The sequence below is a fragment of the Meleagris gallopavo genome, chromosome 12, assembly GCF_905368555.1.
Source record: "Meleagris gallopavo chromosome 12, MGAL_WU_HG_1.1, whole genome shotgun sequence".
Lineage (NCBI taxonomy): Eukaryota > Metazoa > Chordata > Aves > Galliformes > Phasianidae > Meleagris > Meleagris gallopavo.
In genome coordinates this window covers 7,147,840-7,172,038 of record NC_139415.1, presented here as the reverse complement: position 1 = coordinate 7,172,038, position 24,199 = coordinate 7,147,840, and the positions used below count along the sequence as shown (strand labels likewise).

The 24,199-nt window shown below is 37.2% G+C and overlaps 1 protein-coding gene across 5 annotated transcripts in view; it reads right to left on the bottom strand.

Moving 5' to 3' along the window:
* NEDD4 (NEDD4 E3 ubiquitin protein ligase) overlaps window positions 1–24,199 on the bottom strand; it is a 50,692-nt gene that overhangs the window by 24,286 nt on the left and 2,207 nt on the right. The window contains exons 2-5 of one of the 5 annotated variants that reach the window (XM_085233641.1): window positions 22,482–22,555; window positions 20,894–20,972; window positions 19,780–19,818; window positions 18,303–18,356 (exon numbers count right to left, since the gene is read on the bottom strand). In XM_085233641.1, coding sequence (XP_085089767.1) covers window positions 18,303–18,356; window positions 19,780–19,818; window positions 20,894–20,972; window positions 22,482–22,555 — 246 coding nt within the window. Of the gene's footprint in view, window positions 1–12,651; window positions 14,953–18,302; window positions 18,357–19,779; window positions 19,819–20,893; window positions 20,973–22,481; window positions 22,556–24,199 lie in introns of those variants that run through there. The other 4 variants (XR_014885792.1, XM_085233640.1, XM_085233639.1 and 1 more) reach the window with 4 other exon arrangements.

Below are 24,199 nucleotides of genomic sequence, written 5' to 3'. Positions count from 1 at the left end.
GAAGAGAGTTCTTCAGTCAGGACTGAGACCGAGAGCATCCCCAATAGAAACGCTGTCTTAAAGGGCAGAAAGTAAAGATGCTGCCATTAGCTACTCCAGTAAAACCGTTGTCATGATGTATGCTTAAACAACTGAGCATTTATCACAAAATAACACAATTATTTACAGACTTTTCTGCTGCGAATGCCTGAAGTCAGCATGAACTTAGGCAGAATGTCTAACATAAGCACCTACTAAATTATTTTTCGCTTCAAAATAATAGAGCTAACTGTCAAAAGTAACAGGAAGTGAGAGTAAGTTTCATCTATGATAAGTGCTTTGGAACTTGCAGCAATTCCAGCTGTCCCAAGTCTGCCAGCAGGAGCCTGAAATACGGCATCTCCCTTATCCCATCTGACATGCCTGCTGACACCTGAAAGTGCACCAAAATTCATTATATCTATGAAAAATACCATTGGCCTATGCTCACCACAGAGTTTAGCTTTAACACGAAAAATCTGCAGAAGCCTATCCTGATTTAGGATGTCTCGTCAGATGCCCTGATTATAACCAGACAATGAATGCAGCTTCACCGCCCTCTCCCCAGCCTACTCTTTAGCACAATTTAGGCATGGACAACAACACACAAAATTATTCTGTGGTTTACTGGTGATCATTGATTTTTCACTGCTATGGAAATTAGGATCTTAAGTGGGTCACTACAGCAGTGCCCAAGAGTCATGTCAATGGCCCCAGTACTTCACTTGACTTCCCAGTGGATTACAGAAGCATAGGTTATGTTGTTTCAAAGTCCACTTACAATTTGAAATCTTTACAAAGCTTCACAAAGGCAGGAAAATGTATCACAAGGGTCATTTAATACAAATACACACCACCACCTGCGTGCTAAAATCAAAAGGGTGTGAAATATTTAAAATTTTTGAAGTTCTTGCATAGACAGACTAGCAATTGTGAAAGTCCTCAACACTGTAGCCTGCACAGCCCCTGGATGTTTCATCTTCCTGATTTTTTTTTTTAAACAGCTAACAAAAGTTTCAGTGGCTGCTCTTTCCTAAATTTTATTGGTGTACCACAAGCTTTTAATCAAATTCACAATCCAAGGATTTTCATGGTCTTCTTCCATAAGTTTCCATTACCACCTCCCATATTTCACTGAAATTATATTCCTCTCACCTCAAAGCAAAGCTGTGCATTCTACTTTCCTTCTAGCATGGCTATATTTTTAGTTTTCCAAATGCTAAAATTCCCACTCAATTCTACTCAACCTTTTCTGTCTTACTGACAGCATTTGAACACCTCTGACTGTAAAGGATATAGGCCTTTCTTCAAGCAGATATTTCTTCCTCAATAATCCTGGTACCTTTTCTCTCTAGGTCTGTCATCCCAAGTTTGTCCATTTCATTTTTAGATTGTAGATATGTATGGAAAAAGTGCCTCATATTTGTATGAGTTAATTAACAATTTTAACTTAAACTCTAATTTTTATACTCCCAAAAAGCACAATGTGCAACTAGACTTCAGAGCTCATCATATAGTAATGTGATGGAAATGTACAGATACTTAATCTTAAATTAAATTTATAGCATGTGTGCCTTGTGTTCAGATTCCAAGGAGAAAAAACCTACTCACAAATAAAACAAAAACACTTCCCCTTTCCCCCCGCCCCCCATAAAAAAAGCCACCACTTTTTTTTTTTTTTTAGCTTACAAACTGGTTTGGGATAGAAAGCTGCAACAGGTTTTCATATCGGAAGAGTCTGAAGGTTCCCTGACCTAGTAAAGAAAAACTTTCTGTATTATTATAGGCCACAAACTTCTGGAAAAAATATGGCTATCATTTCTGCCTATGAGGTTCTTTTTAAAAAAGCACAGCACATACCTTAGACACGTTAAAAGGCTTAGTATTTGTAAAGTTCTTGGCAATCCTCAAGTGGAACATGCCTTTCAAATAAATTACTGGAATGTGGGACAAATGTCTGCTGCGTTTTAGAAAACCTCAGAACATTGTGTTTGTTACCAGCGTAATTTTAGTATGTGCTCCTGTTATTCACTTTATTATTCTGCTGTCTCTCCTGCTATTTTTAGTAGAGCTAGCCTCGATAACCAACCTTTAACAGTACTTTCTCCTCCAGCCAGCGAGTAAAATCCTCCAGCTGAGATTTTTGTTGACCTCCAAACTACTAATACATAGGTCAGATAGCAGGAATGCTGCTTAGCAGTGTGCCTCACTCCGACAAGTTGACTAACTGCCTTCAAAGAAGTGCCAAAGCAGCTCTGAAACAGATTTTGCACACATTAACAATTAAATGCCAGTGGAGCTGAAACTGTCTGCATCTCTGTTTCATGACAGCAGGCATCCCAGTTCTTTTAGCAAAGACAAGTGGGTCAGTTGTTCTTGTCAACTTGTAACTTCTTGACAGCCAGAGAAGTCAAACTTTCTGCTTGCCAAACCATAAGTGCATAAACCTTTATTAATGATATAGTACACTAACAAAGAGGCCTTTTATTTTACTGATTCAGTGGTTTAGTCTATAGCAAGTTATTAAAAACATGCAAGGACAGACAGCAGCTGTATCCAACACGTTTAAAGAACTTCAATGCAATGCAAAAGCGAGTGCTCAGTAGGGTACAAACACTGAAAAAGTAATCAGACGTACCTGAATTCCAAAACTCAATCTCATCTACTTTATAAATATATACCTAATAAGCCTTAGAAGTCATGAATAAACCACTAAAAGAAGTGCTTATCTGAGTATAACAGCGTCATCACACTGAGTCATACATCAAAGAGCAGTACTTAGAACACTACCCAAAATTTATCAAGTTTGAGTAGATAAAACTGACTTTAATGCCTTCCTTAATTGCTGGATTCATCACAATACCACTTCAAACAGCTCTTGCACAGATGTTGAAAGAACATATTCTCTCTACCATATCCTCTTTTGTGACTAGGGTTTTTTTGTCGTTAGTGCATGAAGTAGATCCTAAGCATATTCTCAGTCCTTTTCTGAACAGCCAGCTAGTTGTACACGAGGTTGGTCTTCAGGCACAATTCTACAGCTGTGTAGGAAAAGGAGAAAGCATACAGCTCTTATTCGATGGAATATAAAGTATTGATTCAAACTGAAAAAACAAACAGTGATCCAGACTATCACTGCTTAAGAAAACAAGAGTTCAATAGATCTCTTATAAAACCAACATTCTTTTTGCTTAAACACCCAAACACCAATGTTAGTTACAAGCTTGATGAGAACGAAAAAAGAAATACCCAACCCAACCCAAACAAAACTTTCCTGGGCTATAATAACAACTTCAAGTGTTTTTCTTTTTGTGCTGCACTGAGTATATTATTTGGCTCTCTAAAACTCTAAATCAGGAGAATTGAGCTTTTTTTCCTTCCACAAAATACTGCCAGCTCACACTATTCATCAGAGGAAAATAGCAAAATTGAATTATCATGTTAAGATCTTACCAAGCTCATGGATTCTAAATGCAGTGTTTTTTCTAACTTGCAAAGCCATAAATACCTTGTTGCACAGAATTCATTAAAGCCTCAGACTCCTGCACTTTTTATGTGTCAAAGGTAAATGGTGTGGGAATTTTTTTTGTAAGAAATGTAAGCATTTCTCTTTAATCGGTATTAATGAACAAATACAGTTGACAACTACTGAGATAAAAGTGGAGAAAATACTTATTGGTGGAGAGATGGTTATTACACAACATATGCTCCTGCAGGACTTTCAGCCTGGCTGGCTGCTTCCAGAGAAAGGTGTCAGCATAACATGCCTCAGCAGTTTTACCATCTGTTTAACAGACAGCATTTGGAAATGACAAGTTATTTTCATTAATTCCCCCTCACTTCTAAAGATATTTTCAGAAAATTCCTGCTCAACAAAGACCAGAGCAAAAAATATCATATTTCTTCATTTAGATCTTATATTTTTTATACAGAATCTGTATGCTATGGGTAGACATATTTAAAGTCCATATTTAACCTACAGCGATTTTAAAGCATCATTCACATATTACTCCATTTAATGTTTGCTATTTGAAGAACTTGAGCTTACACATTCATTAACAAAGCAATTTAAGGTAGGTTTGTTTTTTTTTTTGGCATTTGAGATCTCATTTTCACACAGGTCACAGGATGATAATTTGTTGTCTTGTATAACCAAAGTATACTTAAGTACAAGAGAGAACAAGTCAAAAGTTAGTAAAGGGTATGTTTTATTCATCAGGAATTTGAGTCCCCTTGATTCTATGTACAGACGTGCCAAATAAGCTACTATATAAAAAGCAGGAGTATTAGATTTTATAAAAAGTCAAGAGCCAATTCAAATTTGGCCTCCTCTTTTAATCCAGTCAACACTTCAAAAATTATATTAAAAAATAATAACCATAAAACTGTACCAAATATTTGCTTAGTTACTACTTTGATAATCTGTTTCCAATATCAAGACAGTTAACTTTATAATAGTATAAAAACATAAAACTTGTGCATCTATTTGTGGGAGCTTTTGTGCCAAGTCTTATGACTTCAGTTAAGGTTTGAGAAACAAACTCTTGTTGTAACAATTCCAGCTGCACTTTTTAACCTATCTAATCAACACATAAAGGTTAAAACACTCAAAAAAATGTAAAAACCTATCAAATGTTTAAATGCACGTGTAATTTTCTCCATGAGAAACAGATCAAACCAGATGTGACAGATCTTAATCTGCACTCATCCAAGGGACCTAATACACAGTCATTTTTTTCTTATTTTGTTATTCAGAGCGTGAATCAGAATGAAAATAAAACCAATAATTTGACTCCAAGAAGCCAACAGTCAACCGGAGCATCTGCATCACAGTCTCACTCCCGGGAAGTTTATTAGGTGGACTACAGCACCACACAGATGCACAGCTGGACTGAGCCTGGAAGCCGCACAGCCGCTCTTTGCAGGCCTAGGCTGGAAAATCTAGAACAGTCATCCAAGATGTATGAGGACCTACAGCAGGGCTGGATGAGGGCTGAATGGTCTCAGGCTACTTCAAGAGTAGTTTAGCAGGTTTCAAAAAGTTTTCTTTTCCTTGCTTAAGTCCACTGCTTGCAGCTGCTGACAATCCAAACTGAACAGCAGCACAAGCTCTGGGGCTGCCATTGGCCTGCACCAGAGAGTGCTGTTGCCAACTGCTGCTGATCGAAGCCTAAACCTACTGCCCATCCTGAACAAAGCCTGCAGCTGACATGGCTACAGCAGAATGTACTGGTTTGCCTTAAGCTGCTATGCTATGTGCAAATTATTAAACTGACCTGCATGAACTCACCATGGATGCCTCAATCTCTATGACAGAACGCAGTGACTACACAGATAATCCACCTGCATTTCTTCCTACAAGAGCAGTGTGACAACTTACTTTAGATAAGCTCAACATTTCTTACTAATGTTACCCAATGCTTCTCACAATAACATTGCTTTCAATAACCTATAATTTGCCAGATGTTAACTACATTGGATTTATCCATCTTAAGTTTAATATTTGTTCCAAATTGAACTTACAAATAATATAGTAATGAACAACAAGTAGCTAGGGCAGAAGCTATTTTAGAAAGTACTGTTTTTAGTAAGTAATGGAACTTTTATTTCTCTTTTGAAATCCCCTGTGCTTTCATGTCACTGAACAAGGCCTTCTTCCTTACGCCATGAAAATCACAGATTGCCAGAGAAGCCAGATAGGTCTAGCAAAACGTTTAGTTTCTTCCCATACTCCTTTTCTTCAGTAGTTTTAGTGCTCCATTTACATTTTAATACCACGGAATCACAAAACGTCAGGGATTGGAAGGGACCTCAAAAGATCATCTAGTCCAATTCCCCTGCTGGAGCTGGAACACAGTGTCCTATCTTCAATTACTCCAATTAAAGCTTGCATATGATTCCAACCAGAAACTTGCAGATGTCATTAAATTGCTTGCTTATGAAAGATCCAAAGCAGCCATAGGTCTTAGACAGTAATTGTATCCATCTGTACACTTTTCAGTTTACCTTAAACTGCTGTGATGCAAAGACAGTGAGTGAGTGATCTATTAAAACAGAGATGATTATAGATCCATAAACTAGCACTGAAATAAGCTACAAACACTTTGCTGGTTGTGTTCCCAAAGCAGCAAGTTCTGCTCGTCACAAGGAGGGATGAAGAAAGTTCATTTGAAACAGAGACACTTCACAGAAATGCAGGGCAGTCCCCTTCAGACAAGGGTAAAAGACAAGTTGTAAGCCAGTGACTCACTTGAGAATACCAGTCTGTCCTGCTTGCTTGCTCAATCTGTGAATATCATCCACTTCTAGAAAACACGTATTGGAATGCACAAGAAAACTCTCAGCCCAGGCTGATGGGAGAACTGTAAAGCATTTCTACCATTTGATCCTAGGTGGCTGCAAGAGCTGGGCAGGCACCAGACAACCTAACCATCAGATTAATGTTCTACATAGTCTTGTATCCTTTCCCTATTGTGGCCAAGAACAGATGCTAAAGAGATAATAAAAGCAGTAGTTAATAGTACAACCTCCAGCACATCCTCCAGATTCCAATTAATCGCTGATTAGTTACTTTTTCTGTGTTTAGAATGCAATACACTGATGGACCTTTCAACTTACCCTGCCTCTTTTTGAAATTCATTTCTATTTTGGTACCCACAGCTTCTTGCAACAGCAACATAATAGAGAATCTATTTGTGATACAAGAGTAAATTCTGTTTACATTCTCCTCCTTCGAGCTTAATTTTACAAAACACTCTTTATATCACTCTCTCCTCCTTCCCTCTCCATGCTGAAAAGAGCTTGGTCTACTTCATGTCTCTCACATAGAACTCATCTCAATCTTGTGACCTCTGACTGTATTTTCCTAGCTCTTTTATGGACGCTTTCCGAAAGAGGATGACCAGAAATAAGCACACCATATGTGGATTTGTACAACACCATTGTGGCATTTTAAATTTTGTTACTTTATTACTTGCTTATTAATTTATTATATCCGAATATTTTATTTGACTTTCAGCTGTCAAACAGATGAGAGTTTGACATTTTCAGTAAGTCACTCACCACGACAAAATACTACTTGACCAGTATGGGAGGCCGTTACCATGCATGCATCATTAGCTTTTTCCCCCCCATGTACATTACCTGGTATTAATCAACACTGATTTTTTTAATCACTCATTCTACCAATCTAGTCACTCACTGCCACAGAATTTTTTGCAACTTCAGAGCTGATAATTTAATTCTCACTTCTATTTCTTATCTTTTAATTAGTAATTAATATTATGAATGAGGAAATATTTTTCACACTTGTGCCATGAGATCATTTTTCAAAACATCTGCTAGGGGTTCTTGACAAGTATTTTGAAAATTTAAGCATCCTGTATAAAGCAGTAGCTTGTAATTCCCTTTCTTTCCCCTTTACTCATTTTAAAATACTGGCATACTACCTGCCACCCTCCTTCAGAAAGGCAATCTAACACATCAAAAATTTCATTTTATTAGTATTTCAGCAACCTCAGCTTCTTGACAGTTCTTCAGAGGTACATTCAGCTCTGCTGTCTTATGTCTTAATGCTTACAAAGGCTATGATTTCTAAATCACCACAATATCTTCCAATAAATGAATTTCTATAACTCAATGTGTTGTGGTTTCAGCTTCTCACAGAAAGCAAAAGTGATGTGCCAATCAAAAAAATAAAAATAAAAATCAATAAATAAAATGTAAAAAGCATCACAGTAACGATCACAGCCTTGTATCTGAAAGCCTGCAAGTTATTTGGCAGATAAGAATTGAAGGAAACAATGTCTCCACCTTGCCTGGGAAGCAAGTTCTACTTCATAACACATTCTTAATGTTCATTAAGCCTCAAAGACAGAGTAACCATAGTCACTGATTATATTAAAGAAGCCACACCATCAATTTTACCAATTCTCTTGTGGTAGATCAAAAGGACCACAAACCAGCCTGAAGGCAGGGTAATTAAAAATGGATATAGTTTTAGCCCTCCCTTTTGTTGGCATATGAAAAACCTACCCACATTCAGTTCAACTGCAGACTATAAGAAGAATGAGGCTAATTATAATTCGTGCAGAACACAAAAATCACTTCTTAATATATACATGTAATTTTTCCTGCTGACTAAAAAGCTCTAGAGCTTTAATATATAGGGCTAGTAAAGCACTCTGCTGCAGTCAAAACAGTGTCCATTACAGCATGACCATATCCTGAATGTTACTGGTTCATTATTGCCAAATGCAACTCGGGCTCTCCTTGACTGACCTGATACACCATAACATAGCAACAGGCAATAGACAGCCCTGTAACACGAGCCTTCAGGACATGCAATACTGAACAATATGAACACTACTAGGTGATGAGGTTATCATAACATAATAAATAATACAGAGATGTCAATTTGTGATTTGCCCTTTAATGCCTCTTGCTTCTTCTGACCCCTTTTCACCTTACTTCTTTGCACAGATCTGAAACACTGACAACACCCATGCAGCCCCTCTGCTTAATATGCAAAGATAGAGACAGCTGGAAACAAGCTACAGTTGTCTTCCCCTTTCTCATCACACTATAAGTACAGAGTGGGGGTTTAATGGATTGAGAGCAGCCCTGTGGAGAAGAACCTGGAGGTACCGGGGGATGAAAAATTGGACACGAGCTAAAAGTGCATGCTCAAAAAAAAAAACCCCAACTGTATCCTGGGCTGCACCAAAAAAAGGACAGGCAGGCAAGTGAGGTGACTTCCCCTTTACCCTGCTCTTGGGAAGCTCTATCTGGACTACTGCATTCAGGCCTGGAGCTGCCAAAACAAGAAAGACAGGGAGCTGTTGGAAAGCTTTGTCTTTAAAAGACAAAGAGTTGAGAAAATGCTGAGTACTGTGGTTGTTCAGTCTGGAGAAGGCTCTAGGGAGACCTTTCAGCAGCCTTTTGATACTTAAAGGGAGCTAAGAAAGATGGAGAGAGACTTCTTAGGAAGAGCCTGTAGTGACAGGACAAAGAATAATGGCTTTAAAACTAAAAAAGGGTAAATTTAGATGAGATATAAGGAAGAAGTTCTTCATTATGGGAGTGGTAAGACACCGAGACAGGTTGTGGGAAAGCTTTGAATGCTCCATCCTTGGAAGCAGCCAAGGACAGATTAGACTTGGCTTTGGGCAACTTGATCTAGTGAAAGATTACCTTTAAATGTCCCTTCCAACCCAAATCATTCCCTGGTTCTGCAACACTCAGCACAACCTTGTCATACAACCTTAACTGTGGGAACAGAGATCCTCCACAGACAAGTTTTGGTCCCCTCAGCATGTACAGATCAGCTGGAGAGATTATTAGTGAAGAGGGACAACCTCATACACAACCTCCTCAAATTATTTCTCCAAGACTTAAATTACTGAACTGGTTGATAGTATTTAACACTTTTTTTCATGCCATTATTGCTGAAAGATTCAAACAACATGCACTTTTAAAAATGCAAAATGTAGTTTCAAAACTTGAGGAAAATAGCTCAAGAATTCCAACTTGTTTTTTTTTTTTTCCTCCCCTAAATTGACAGCAAACACCATCTCTGAAGATTTTTGCTTCAACGTGCATTTCATTCAATAAAGACAAAACTTAAGCAAAACTACTTGCAAGCAAGAAAGGAAGACAACACAATGATTCCGTTAATGGTATAAGAAATACTGTAAAGGCATACCACTGCTAAAATATTTGCAAGCAGATTCATGATATACTTCTTCTAACCAGCAGTGATAGCATCTTTGAATTGTTAATGTCAACAGGGACGTCAGCATAACCTCATTTGTGGAAGATATCAGCATAGATTTTTTCTTCTGTTTTGAAACATTTGTTCATAGTCAACAAGAAGTGGAACCGTAGTCACTGCCCTTCCTCTCTCTTCCATGTCCACACATGCAAGATGACACAGAACCTGCTTCCTTACTCACTCCTATCCTCCTCTCCACACTACTGATATCAAAGTGCTTTGGTGTAGATTTATTCCTACCATAAGAAATACATGCACTGGAAAATAATATTACAAACAAATACAAAGTCAAGGACATCCTTCAGTGATGAAATTGTGGGCTCGTATGCCTCTTTCTCTTGCTTTGCATAAATGAAATTCCATTATCTACTGCAGAATCTATTCAACATATTTCCAGTAAAGATCAGCAGTGGCATGCACGCCATCATCATTCTCCATATTTTTAAATTTAATTAAAAATAATCCAAGGCCAGTTGTCACAGAAATTGGGTTTTGATTTTTATTTATTTATTTTAAGTCAGCCTTTAACAAGCTGTTGATTATAGAAAGCACGAAACCCGATACTAGGTGGCTGAGGGCTAGTAGCTAGGCACATAAGAAAAGAATGCATAGAGCTCTCACTGCTTCAGACTCTGCAGTCCCTGACCAAAGCACTGATTTGATTTCATGACTGCTCTGTACAGATAGCTGACATTACTAAATGCTACTCCAGTATCAACTTGTTAAATTTGAACTCAGACTCAGCGTATCAATATACTAGGCCAGACTAACTGGAGTCAAGAGAAATATTTTGGGACTTGTTTATTTTTAAATGAGTCACAACACACCATGATAATTAATTGGACTGTATAGTTAACTGATTGCCATAGAATCCATTGTATTTGTCAAAGGCTGTAATAGCAAATACAAAATTATTCCTCTAGCATACTCTAGTGAATTGCTGGACTGCTGTGAAGTCAACTACAGCTTTTGCCTGGTTTGGTGGGGGGCTTTTAATTCTTTTAAATAACATGTTTGATTGGAAATTGTACACAAAGATCTCAGAAGTGATATGGCTCTGTGCCTTTCAGAAGAATGTGGAAAAAGAACACTAATATAAAGCCTTTCTTATCCAGTTTTCCGATGTTAGAGATCTTTTTAATTTGTGGACATGCCCAATACATAATTTGTGCCATAAGTCAAATATCTGCAAATACACAATAGGTACAAAACTGCCACAATTTGGGAGGCTGATTCTTGATATATAAAGTATCTTAAAAAGTGAAATCTGGCCTGGATTTCCTGACAATCCACTCTGAACACCATTTCCAAGAACTGAAACCAACTATTTATCAGTTCAGTGATGTTCTCCAGAAACACCGACAGAATAATCCTGAACTTGGATGTTATCTAAATTAAATGTAGCAAAATTAATTCGGTATTTAAATATATTTTATATATTAAATGACATTAAACACAGAAGCCAACAGTGAAATGTACTTGAAATGCACGACTCAAAAAAAAAAAATACTGAAGAAGAGAAAACACGTTAAGTATAACTAGATCCAGACTACTTGAAATGCCATAATCTGTTTGTGCTTACTGTGGAATTTGCCATCAGCTTTACAGTGCGATTTTGGGACGAGGAATCAACAAAGTGCATGGTGATTTCCAGTGATCCACTGTGAAACTTCATAATGAAGCTTAAACCAGGACCAGAATTTTTACAAGTATATAACTTTTTAGGCAAAAAACAAATTAAAAAAAAAAAAATCAAAAGTAGTAAACCATCAGGCACTAACTGAAGGCAATGACAATGAAAATTACGGGATATTATCTTCAAGGTAATAATATTACTAGTTCAGTAAGGAACTGTCAGATCTTTGGTCTAAAACCCATTACTTCAACAAACAAATTAAGACTACAGCAATTTCAATTAATGGACAATCAGGTCTTAAAACTTGAAATAACTTTTCTAAGTATTATTGATCTTTCACCAGCATTCACAATTAAAACCAGTAAACAATATTCAGCTTGTTCAAGTCTCCACAACCTCATTTAAACAAGTCCTAAAATTCACATTTCATACAGTTTACGCTTTACTAACAATAAAAGCTGCTTCAAGACCAAACTCAGTTCAACCAAATTCAGTTAGATGTAAGTTTCATTACCAAAAAATATATTTAATATAAACTTTCTAGAGCCGAGTACTATAATTTGGACAGCAATGCTGTTGGGAGAGATATTAAGTTACAGCGTCCTGCTCAGACTGAAGAAGTGGTTGAAAGGGAAAAAAAATAAAAGGAAAGGAAACTGAAAATTCCTGTGGTTCAGGGTGTATACAGAAACAAATGGTATTTACAGTTTCTCTGTTCAAATATAACTTATCTTTAATCTTACATAGAGTAAACCATATTGAGAATAAAGCCTATATGAAAAAAACCTGAAAGCCTTCTTCACAGTAATTTATGCATTTTTGCCAACTTTAAATGCAATATTAATCATTACTATAATTGAGCTAGAAAGTTATGTATTTAAAACTACAAAACTGAAGCTTAGTTATTTAGACATTGAAGTTGTTTAAACAAGAAAATCCCTTCAGGTTCATGTAAGCAGGAAATTACTGTTTATAATATATTAAATACAGATATTTCACTATATGACAAATTCACCAAAAAGAGTACCATATTCTAAGAATCAAATCTAAAAAATGAGTGTTGTGGATAATATAAAAATTAACCTCCCCAATGATGACAGTTTGACGACATTAGGAAATTCTGAAATAGCTGTGTTTAAAGTCTTTGATTATAATTTTTTTATTTTAAATTTATAATTTTAATTTCAGCTGTAGAACACTGATTTTTCTGTAAGTCAGAACTCACCTTATGAGGCCTCCACAAAGAAGTGCTAGATATTTCCCTTTTAGAGGTTCCATATCTTTTCTTAACACCACTTGTTTTTCCTTCATTCCCAGGTTTGAACTGTATGTGCAACTGAGACGTCCTTGCATTATGACACTTGTATTTAAGACTGGATAAACAGCAAGAAACTTTCTGATGCGATCCTTCCAGTGAAACACTTCTTTGCAAAACATGGTGGGCTTTGTTCATCTGGGCATTCGGTCTTTCCAGTTGGTTTATATTCATCTGGTATTCTGAATCTATTTTTGAGGGTAAACATGCAGATGTGCTGCGTGCCAGTTTTAAAGGAGGGTATTTTGCAGTGGAGTTCAGATTTAACTCTTGACTGCAACAGCTATTAACCATTTCACTGCTTGATGCAAATGCTCTTGGAGTCAGATGAACTGAAATACATGAGAGGCTGTCAGCTATTTCTTCACGAGCTGCCTGCTCAGAACTGTTCAAAATTTGACTTTTGTCCTGTAATGATGTATGCAAGTAAAGTGGTCTTATGTCTCTAGCTTCACCAGATGCGCAAACTGTTTTAGACAGTCGAAGTCCATTGACTGCTGTTGAAAGGAATCCCTTGGAAACAGTTTGATCTTCCTTATGTGCCAGCTCATTAGGAAAAATAATTAGTTTATGTGATGTTTGATAGACACCTCTATGTGGCATCTGACCTGAGGTTACTGGAGATGCTGGAGGAGTACTGGAAGGACTTCTGGGGAAAATTACCAACGATGAACACCGCCGCAGAGGAACTTTAGTTTTCTTCCTCACTGACAAAGCTTCTTGGTCAAAAGCTGTATTCATTTTACACACTTCTATTTCTTCCTGAGATGAATTGTTTCTGTATGGGCTACATTTGTTTGCAGCATTTCCGTATGAAGAATCACTGTGTACAACACTACAACAGAAAGAACCATCGCTTGTGGAGAGAGTGCCGCTGCCGCTGTCACTGATGATGCTGTTACTGTATGAGCCTCCATCGCTCGTGGTGCTCGCACATGACCCGTAGTCACTGCCAGCACTGCTGAAGGACCCATTGTCACTGGCTGCAGTACTGTTAAGACTGCCGATGCACACAGCAGTATTGCTCAGTTGGCTATCGTTAGCTTGACGATCAACCACAGCTCTAACGCCACTATTTCCTTCATTACAAATACTGATGAATGAAGCATCTTCGCCAGTAGCTGCAGCATCACCAGACCGAAAACATCCACTATACCTTCTGGACTGCAGAGAAATGTGCAGTGACGTGCTCTTTTTTTTCTGCAGTGAAGAAATAGCTGCATTTCCCTCTTGATTAATTACTTGCTGCATTACAGGTGCACAAGCAACTTGTCTAGAAGCCAGCTTCATTTGTGTAATATTAGGTCCAGAATTCTGTGCCTTTTTGAAGTACGTTTGATTGTTACTATCCAAAACATCTTCGGAGGTTTCTGATAACAGATCTGTGTTCCTTCTTTGGGTTGCAAAATGCAATCTTAACCGTCGTGCCATTTGTTCTCATTTCCATGCATATTAGCAAATTAAAACCAAAAAGATCTTTCAGCAGAAAGTCTACAAGCAGCTGCAGAGAACCTGGAGCTAGTGCATCACAACAGTAAAAGCCCATAAAAGAAGTCGCAAGCTTTGTCCTAATTTCTACAGGATAGTAGTATTAAGAAAAAAGATATTGTACCTCTTGAAATCAGTCAGCCATTTGTTGAAGTGCAGTTTCTGGACCGTCTTTGATTGCTCGCAGTCAGAAAGCATTCATTTATAAAGCACTTACATTCCAGAGACCTCAGCTGCAACGTACTGACAAACACTATCAACCTTGTTTCAATTATACCTTCTGCAATTTGCATATATGAATATAATAATAACCTCCCAGCACTTCCAAGTTTAAAACAGCAGCTTCTGCTGCAGCTGCACTAGCTGAGTCAATGTGTCCGTACTTTCCCCAGCAGCGTATGACTACTAATATTTTTACCCATAGGTTTAGAATTACAGGAAGTTGGTAGGAATGAAATCCCATATAATTGAGTATCAAGTCTGGGATTGAATTTCCAAATAGTAGCCATGCTAGCAAACTGCTGAGGTCTGACTTATGCATAAACCAGTGAAGTAACCCTTCTCCTAAAAAAGCTTTTCTAGACTATTTAAACAAAACTTGAAAGAAACCTGGCATTACCTAGCAATCTGCATTCTGTTTAACCAATCACACTTTGCAAAGATTTCCACGTAGTGAAAAGCTCTCCTTTGCACTTAGTTAATATTTTTTAGTGAGATACCTCTAAATTTGAAACGCAACAAGATGTTGATTAATAATTCAACACTTATTTCCAGCCTGCCATGTTAAATAATATATTTTAACCTTTCCAAATTACAGCTGTTGAAGGTAGAAAGAAACAAAATATTCTTACAGTGCAAAGCAAACTACCATCTTGTTTGCTGGAAGCCCAGAATAAGTGGACATTCATTACAGTTCGATATGGAATGCAAATGTATGCCCAGCTACATAAACTACAGAACACTGAGAGAATTATGCACTATGATAAATACGGTCACTGAACACAATTACAGAAGAAAGCTATTCTGTATGATTACATATAAGCTGTCATCTAAATTCATAGCTAACTACTAAGATTTGTTGTTTTTTTTTCCCCAGTAAAACAATCAAAATGAACAGCATATAAATAAACTAATATACAGTCATCTCTTGAAAGAATAACAGGACTGAGAGTTCTTACAAATGTTTCACAAATGTTTCACTGTCTCATCATCTGGAAAGGTCCTTTGCTGGCATCTAGTGGGACATCTGAAAAAAGGCAATCTTGCCATTCAGTATTTTTTTTTTCTTTTTCCTTTACTTTGTGTGTGTTTCCCCTCCCCCCCCCTTTTTTTTTTTGAAACATATTTGATATGAAAGTACTTATGAATACAGGAGCCATATATACAGTATAAATACGTATATACAGTGCAAAACACTACCAGACTAGCATGAAATTACTTAGTGCAGCTGAGAAAGTGCAAACAGAGGAGAACACTAGGCCATTTATACTTTTATAGGTCACACTACTAGATTTTTTCTGCTCCATATTTATTTAACCTTTGCTGTATTTTAAGCTAGAAGGTAATAAAATTAACATTTAAACCTCCTTCCCAAATAAGAGCCAAGAATCCAATTCACAGTACTCTGTTTGCAAGCAACAAATTTGTTTTCTAATTATACTCCAGGGCTTACTTAACCTCCATTACCTGAATTCCATGATTAGAATGCAGCAGTAAATGAATACTACCTTATTCATAAAAGCCAACAAATACAATAGTTCATCTATTTCATTATGCTTCACCAGCTGGATTTCTTCTAATGTTATGTGCTGGAGCAGGAAGAAAAGTAAAATACCATAAAAGCTTTTTTGGTCACAGTTTTAAAAGAGTCACAGTTGAACTACAAGCAATATATTTTAAAAAGTACACACCCTAAACTATGTGAACGAAAAGCAAACAATGCAGTTCTTCAAGAATCTTTCTGTCCCAACAATACACCTATTAGCAGCACAGTTTGTAACGTTAGTTTCATACAAAACAAACCGCAACAATTTTACTGGACGTACTGTTTTCAGTTAAAGTTAGACAATAAGACATATTGGTGATAAAACCAGTGCTGCAGGACTTCCAATTTATGCCTGACTTTGAAGAGGATTTTTGAGCCAAGTTTTCAGGAAAGCAACATTACTTAAAAACAAGAAGAAATTTCAAGCTTCAATTTCTCTCCATAAGCTAACGGGAATCAAAGCATGTGGGACAGAATTCCACAAAGAGGAAGACATTCCCACAGCTGTAAGAGAATTTCAACGTTATCAGCTTACATCTACATTTTAAACAGCTGTCCAACAGACAGAACAAAGAATGACTGATCAATATTCAAGCCCACTATAACCAATGAAAATGAAACACCTTTTGAGCACAGCTGCAAACACATCCTTGTGAAAATGGATGAGGCATCCATGATTTTTGACATGAGAAGATAATAGAAGTGAGCAAGACTGTAAATCCCCAGGAATCACAGCTATGGTAATGATTTGACCAACTGAGGTAGTTCAAGACATGTGGGACAGAAATTTAGTGTTCACCTAACAGACAGCAAGCTAACTAGAAATAGGAAGACAGCCTTTTCCACTGACTGAACGAGGAGATGGGAAAGATTTAAAAATATATATATATGTTATCACAGAACTCCACAGTGAGTGATTAGGTCATGCTGCTCTGACCTTCAAACTCAGTCTCACAAAGGAAACAAAGCACTGTTCCACATTGGTGCCAATGCCTTCTTGATTCCTCCCCCATAAGCAAAGAGGTCAAACAACTCATCTACTTTCTATTAGAGAATGAACAACAAGGAATTCTCTTGGTGAAAACCAGAAACCTCTGCTTTTTTCCCTTAATTTAGGTGCCTGATTTTCTAGTCTTGTCTGCTGACTTCCAGTTGGTGGCAGTACGGATCCAATGACTACGGACAGTACTTCAAGCTTCAAGTGCTGCAGCACTTAACAGCACTCTGAGACTAACTTCCAAGCATCTTGACACACAGACTACAAATTCCAGTGATTCCATTTAAAGTTGCTTTAGGTATCCCAGATATTTTCTGGGACAAGAAACACCACCAGCCAGCAATAAAATGACCTGGCTGTAGCATGATGGCTACAACCAAGAAATAAAGCTCTCCTTTCATAAATGCAATTATTCAAAAAGAAATCAGACTTATATTTGCAGACGTTTCCATTCTTTCAACCATTAGCAGAACAGCACCTCCATAAAAGATACAACAGATTACTGACAATTCAGACAGCGTTAGGAAAAATGAAAGGGTTTTTGCTTCTAACACATTCCTCAGAATTTCCTTTGAAGAAATTCTTCAAAATGGCCATCAGAGCAAAACAGCGTCTGAAGTGCAAACTAAAGTCCAATCAAGTCTCTCCAATTAGGTTCTATTGAAGAAAAGGTATATATTCTAGTGAGACAGAATGTCTGTTAAACAGGCCTACAACAGAAGCTTTAGCCTTAGTAATTCACAATTGAGCGCAAAGGCAGGAAGAAAAGGAGGACTCTTCACATAGGAAACGAGAACATGGTCAGGAGTTACAATTTCACCAAGGACACAAATGCACAACCTATCCCTACTTTATTTATGAAATCTCATTCAGAGAATAACAAGATAACACTCCAGTATCCATTTGTTGACAAAGAGAAAGCACATCATTTCTGTCCTGCTACTCCTTCCTGCTATTGAAGAAACTGCCCCCATATATACAAACATCTAAACTCTCAGCAGTACTTTGTAGGAAAAATAAGCATTCTTATATATGCTGAAAGTAGAGAGCTCTCAGTGTCACAGAAGGACTCTGCCATACTGCTGGAGAAGCAGTGTAAGAAAAAGCACTTCTGAGTTAAAGCATGTCAGAAGTTCAGAGTAACAGCCTCATTACTTCAGAATTAGGTCTTCCTTTGGGTTGTTTTTTTTCCTTTCTTTCTTTTTTTTTTCTTCCAGGTATTCTTTTTTAATTATTTTAATTTTGAATCCAAATGAAGTTATTTTCACTGAAGCCTTTATTAAATTGCAATATTAATACAAAAGGACCTACCAAACGGTTTTCATCAAACACTTCAAAAAGGAGTCTGTGTTTCTGAGGATTAACCTAGGAAAAAGAAAGATGTTAACTGTTAAAATATCTGCTGAATTCCACTGTTCGTGTCATTAAGACAAATGACATATTTCTTTCCTCCTGCCTAAGCACAGGAAGACCAATAAAAAGTCAAAATTAAAACAACAGTTTCTCATAGAACTTGGTATGAGAGTTCAAGAATGTATTTTTTTTGCTTTTACGTATATCAAAGTAAAAACTAAAGGATGCTGACATCCACATTATAACACTTTTTCTTCCAATAATACTGGCTCAGAGCATATGTAAGCATATTGATTTAACTAGAGGTCTACAAGGACCAAGAAGTATTTTCCAACATTGAGATAAATAACCTAAAAATATTTATGATTAAGCTTACAGATGGCAAACTAGTGAATCACTAGTAAAAGAACATGTTGTTCTTTTATGAAAGATTTAAAACCAATGGTTTATCTTTATCAATCAAACTAGAAGTCTTAGACAACACCACAGCAAGGAAAATTAAAACATTTATCAGTCAAAAAAAATTATTAAAAAAAGGTATAGCTAACAAATGCAATAAAATGACCTCCTTCTTCCTCACATAGCACTGACAAAGAAAAATGAGAGGCTACTGCCTCTAAGCATGTAAGAAAGAGAAGCAATAGTAATATTCAAAAGAGAACAGTGAAAAGAATTAAAATAACACCAATGGTGCAAAACCAAGCAGGCAATCTAGTAAGTTTATCAGATGGAAATAAAAAAGAACTAACCATAGATATAAAGATACCCAACAGTATAGTGCTTTTTTATGTTGCAGAAAAACTCTGACTGGAAACTGATGATAGATGTTACTTTATATAAGGTCACAATTTCCTCATTATTCAAGATTTGTTTATCAGAGGAGGGAAATTCATCATCACTTGGGCATGCTTTACAAAGGCAGTTTTCTCACACTCCAGATTCAGAACTCAAGTGTTCTTTTAGCAGTCACTTACAAAATTGGGTCCTCCCAGTTCCTCAAACACTCAACAATACAGTCCACATTCTGACTATGTTCTTGTTGGACAAATAAGACCTAAATTAAACATCAAATCTACATTTTGTTCCTAAAATATAAATGATACTATGTTCATTATGCAACACCACCAATTGGCACCAATTAGCCAAAATCTGTGCCAACACAAAACTAGTTGATAAATCTATGCCCAAGTTTTTGTGCATTTATGGAACAAAGAAGGTAGATTTGTATTTGTGCTACAGTAAAATTTTCAGTCTTGAAAATAACAGATGTATTGCTAAGGAAAGTAGTCCATAAGCCTTTGAACATTAATTATAAATACTGCATTTCTGGTTTAAACAAAGCAGCAAGAAAAAAAATCCTATAAACATAATAACCAACTCAGGTAACAACATAGTAAAAAAAAAAAAAAATCCATAAAAAACCTCAAACACTTACTCGAAATAAAAGTTCCTCATTCCACTTTGGGTTCAAGGACTGTAAGTAGGGAGGAAAAGGACAACATTGGTGACAGTACCAACAATATACTGGTGTCTTTTTCTGCTTTTCTTCACGTGTCACATCTATTTCATCTCTACTTCAACAACCTACTTCAAGCACAAAAGCTTTAATCTTGCTATTACAGATAAAAGTCATAGAAGTCTTATGCTGTTTAATGCAGTGCAAAATTGAGATAATTTATACACGTATTCTCAGATTTTGGGTAACAGCAGGGATGCAGAAAAGGCCTGTCCTGCCATACAAATCAGTTAATTTACTGTATGTCTTCAGTAGCACTCTCTGTTTCCTCTCAAGTCCACATCTGCTATCTGCATTGCTTACATGTAAGCACAAATTAATTCTAAATTATGAACTCTTAGCAAATGCCAGATCTCTCAACAATGTCATCTAGACACAGCAAGCACAAATGGACCAAAACCAACATTCCCTGATCAACCACACATCTCCTTTGAGTGTGCCTATTTTTAAAAATACTATACATGCTTAATAACAATTATCATGAAGCTGCATGAAAGAAATAGAACCACAGAACAATTCTTGGGTCAGCTCATAACACAAATCACAGTCATTACCAACAGCAATTTGGAAGATTATTTTCTCTCTCGTGTATAGTCTTTTCTTTCCAGTAGACCTACCATAAATTATTACTTCTAACACTGACTTTTGTCTGAGATATCCCAGAGAAACCAGAATTATCATGACTCAGGTGAACTATACAATTTGATGCACAAGACAAAAGTTGTATAGAAAGAGACAGATTACTACACCATTAAGGACCTAAAACCAAAGCAATCCAGTATTTCCATTAACTATTTAGTTTTGAGTCATTACTTACCTTATCTTCTTTATTGCTTCTCTACCTTACACCAATAAATTTATTGAAAGGAAAATACTAAAAATAATGCCACAAACAGAAAAATAGAGCAGACTACAGAACGTTTTTTTCCACTCAGGAGGAATGTTAGTCCTCGTATTTCTTGTCATTTTAACTTCTTCCTCAGAGTTTAATGAAAGAAACAAAACCCACATCCACAAAGACAAGCAAGCTAACCTTTCTAATAGTTTTTGTCTGAACACTGCTAAGGACTCCATTCACTGGATCATACACTGTCACTTTCACATATGGGTCACTGAGGGGAAAAACAAAAAAAAGATAAGCAAGTTGCTAGAAATCCTTTTTTCTTTTTGTCAGCATTATTAGCAGTTGAGCTATCAAAGGTTTAAATTAGCAGAACTATGAAACTAGGAGTTATGATTACTTTACAAGTACTACATATATTGACACTTAGAAACATTTTCTAAACAATATCATTAATGATGTTTAAATTAGGTTTTAACTCTGTAGCAGCTATGCTATTTTACATTCTGCATTTCACTACAATTGGATTCTTTCTTCTTTCACAATTCTTCTTTCATGAGAAAAGGTTTAAAATATCCTGATGCACTTCTACAAAACATAGACACAATCAGTTGTGACTGAAAATGCTTGAAGTATTATACATCTTGGTTCTGAAAGTAACAATTTGGTACATCTAGAATCTGAGGTGCTTCCTTGAACACGCAATGTATTTTTAACATTTTCTGTTCCAGAGAGTTTAAGTTTAACCTGAATGTTTCAGATAGTGGAGGGGTTTAAGAGGACTGCTTAAAATGGTCCGTTGTCTCAGCTTGGGATTCTTTTCTTCCTATGATCAACAATCTTATATTATCTACTTTTTTCTACAATGGGGCAAAGCATTCCATTCTGATGTAAAAATCTGACACCATTTTTCTTGGAGAGTTAAAAATTTGCACGCCACTGAAAAAAGACAAGACATTCTATGGCTTAAAAAGAACCAACACAAATATCACAAGGGAAATTTTTCTAATGCTAAACTGATGGCACAATATTAATAATATTGCTAGCACATTATTCTTGCATTCTTGCACATACGCCTAAAAAAGCCGACAGCAGATACAGCATTAAACCCACCAGCACTTCTCCAGTCCCTCTGCTCAAAGGACAGAAGAAAAAATGTTACCATAAGCTGCATGCCACTGCTTGCCAATTCTACAAGATCCTGCAAAGCATCTCAAAGTCTGATCTTTACTGTGGCAAACGTTAAGCCACTTTAATTGTTTCTTCCCTTTTACAGATTGTTAAATTAGAAATTCATACCCAGAGCCTGCAGGCACTGGCACTGGTTTACCACATCTATAGAACTGGTGGATGCTGTTCCTCTGCACGTAATTTGAGTTAAAATAGTCTTGTTGTGCTGTTTAGTTAGTATTGTGCTCACCCCAAGCCTTTAAAGTACCGTTGAGATAATTTTGATTATAATTGAACTATTGTTTTAACTGCACTCTACTTGAAGAAAAACATGTACATGTAGATGTCCTCCCTGACAGAACCACTGTATTATGTGGAAAATTATGCTTTCCCACACATACCTTTCCTAGGGCATAAGGTCTGTCCACGTAACTCTGAGGCAAGAAAGCACAGATCTTAATGTTTATATAGCCTCTGATCATTTACAAGGTATAAGTTAAAACAATTCTGCTTTCTTTTGAAACACACATAGTAGGCTTTACTAAGATAAATAGCTATGGAAAATAAATAATCAGATGCCTCCTAAGACAGTAACTCTTTGTGTTCTTACCTGGCTCCTAGGATATCCTTCTTGGCCAGACCAATTCCAGCTATAACCTTCACCCTGACAATTCGTGTGCTCTCCTGAAATACAAAATGCCATATTTAGGATGCGTTCAGTCAATTTATTTTTCAGATCTGTTTCTAGTCTACAGAGCTAAAAAGCAATCATTGGCACAGTTTTGGATTCACACTGAAAACTACAGATAAGTAGTGCAGATACACTGTCTGACAGAACAAGTTCTAAAATTTAATAGCAAGTTCATTCTACTTTTACCTCTTTCCAAGCATTATCAGGATTGTACTGAATATAGTAATAGAGAATTCAACCAACCAGCTTTACCAAAACTGTAGGGTTTTTTGTTTGATTGGTTTTTTATTAATTTATCTGGGTTCTCAGCATTCTCAAGTAGAATTCTGCTGAGTTAGGGTGCTTACTGCTACAGAACATGATGGCTAATCTCACATATAGCTGTTCCCAGCAGCCCTCTTTCCCAAACACCCCTCAGAAAGATGACATTGCTCTAGCACCAGCAGTCACCATTTTCCCCTGAGAGCCTTGCAGTACTCTCCTACTGATTTGTATGTACTATGCAGCACACAAGAGGACCTTGTAGAGCAAAATAGGAAGAGTGAGCAAGCTGCTATCACTGCAATTCAAACAGCCCTGTGGCTTCTACGGCACCTGAGCTGCACACAGCTCTGGTCACACTACTGAGCAAGGCAGACATGAGAAATTCAGATGTGCTTCCAACTCTACTGAGGTCAGCCCATTACACTGAATGATTCATTCTTCTCCTACCCTGAACATCCTGCAGATGGACAGAGGGCTGTCTGCAGGATGACCGTCTGATCTCTCCTCCCCACACACCGATGCTCAGGCTCTGCTGATCTCAGTTGAGCTGTGAGGCTCTGGAATGCCACGCAGCAAACCACATCCGTGCACACCCCAACCACCCTGCAGCAGCCAAGCTCGGTGCCAGGCCAGCAGCAGCTCTTCCTTCCCAAGCAGGGTGACTCTCTAATGATCAGCGGGCCCTCAACGTGTCCAGATGGAACAACCCCATGGCATACCTGCTCCCAAATCCTGGTATCCTCTCCTTTCTACCAATTCTAGGATGCAACAGAGCCTTCCATGCAACTGTTCAAACTGCTGAACTGACAGAATGGAACTCACCTCATTCTGCCAGATGATTTTCTGCCAGTTCAGTCAGCTGATCACCTCACCAGAGGTCCCCGGATCAACAGACAACGTTCTCACGTAAGATAAGCCAAGTGCAGTTCATTTGTTTTCCTACTTTAATCTCTGATCCAACTTTTGAAATTTTCAGTATACCTCCACAGATGAAACTCACAGAGATGTGAAGAAACCCCAAAGCCAGGACTGTTAATGCAGAACGGCAGCACCCGCTGGGCTGCTGGGCAGACTTTTTGAGGAAGCCAATGTAAGAGTGACGGAGTACTCTCACAGAGAGCACACATAGCAAACTGCTGTAGGCAAGAAGATCCTGTTGTCACCTCTGAAATACAGCAGTACCACATGGGTTGGGGGGACAGGCTTGCAGAAGTGCAGAAGACAAGGAGTATAGCCAAGACATTCAGTACACCAGCAGCTAACTCAGCATTCATAAAAAAACTGCACCAGTACAGTACCTTTATATTCCTTTAGAATGCATCTCAAATTTCTCAGAAAAAAAAATGATGTACACGTAAAATAAACCTTCAGTG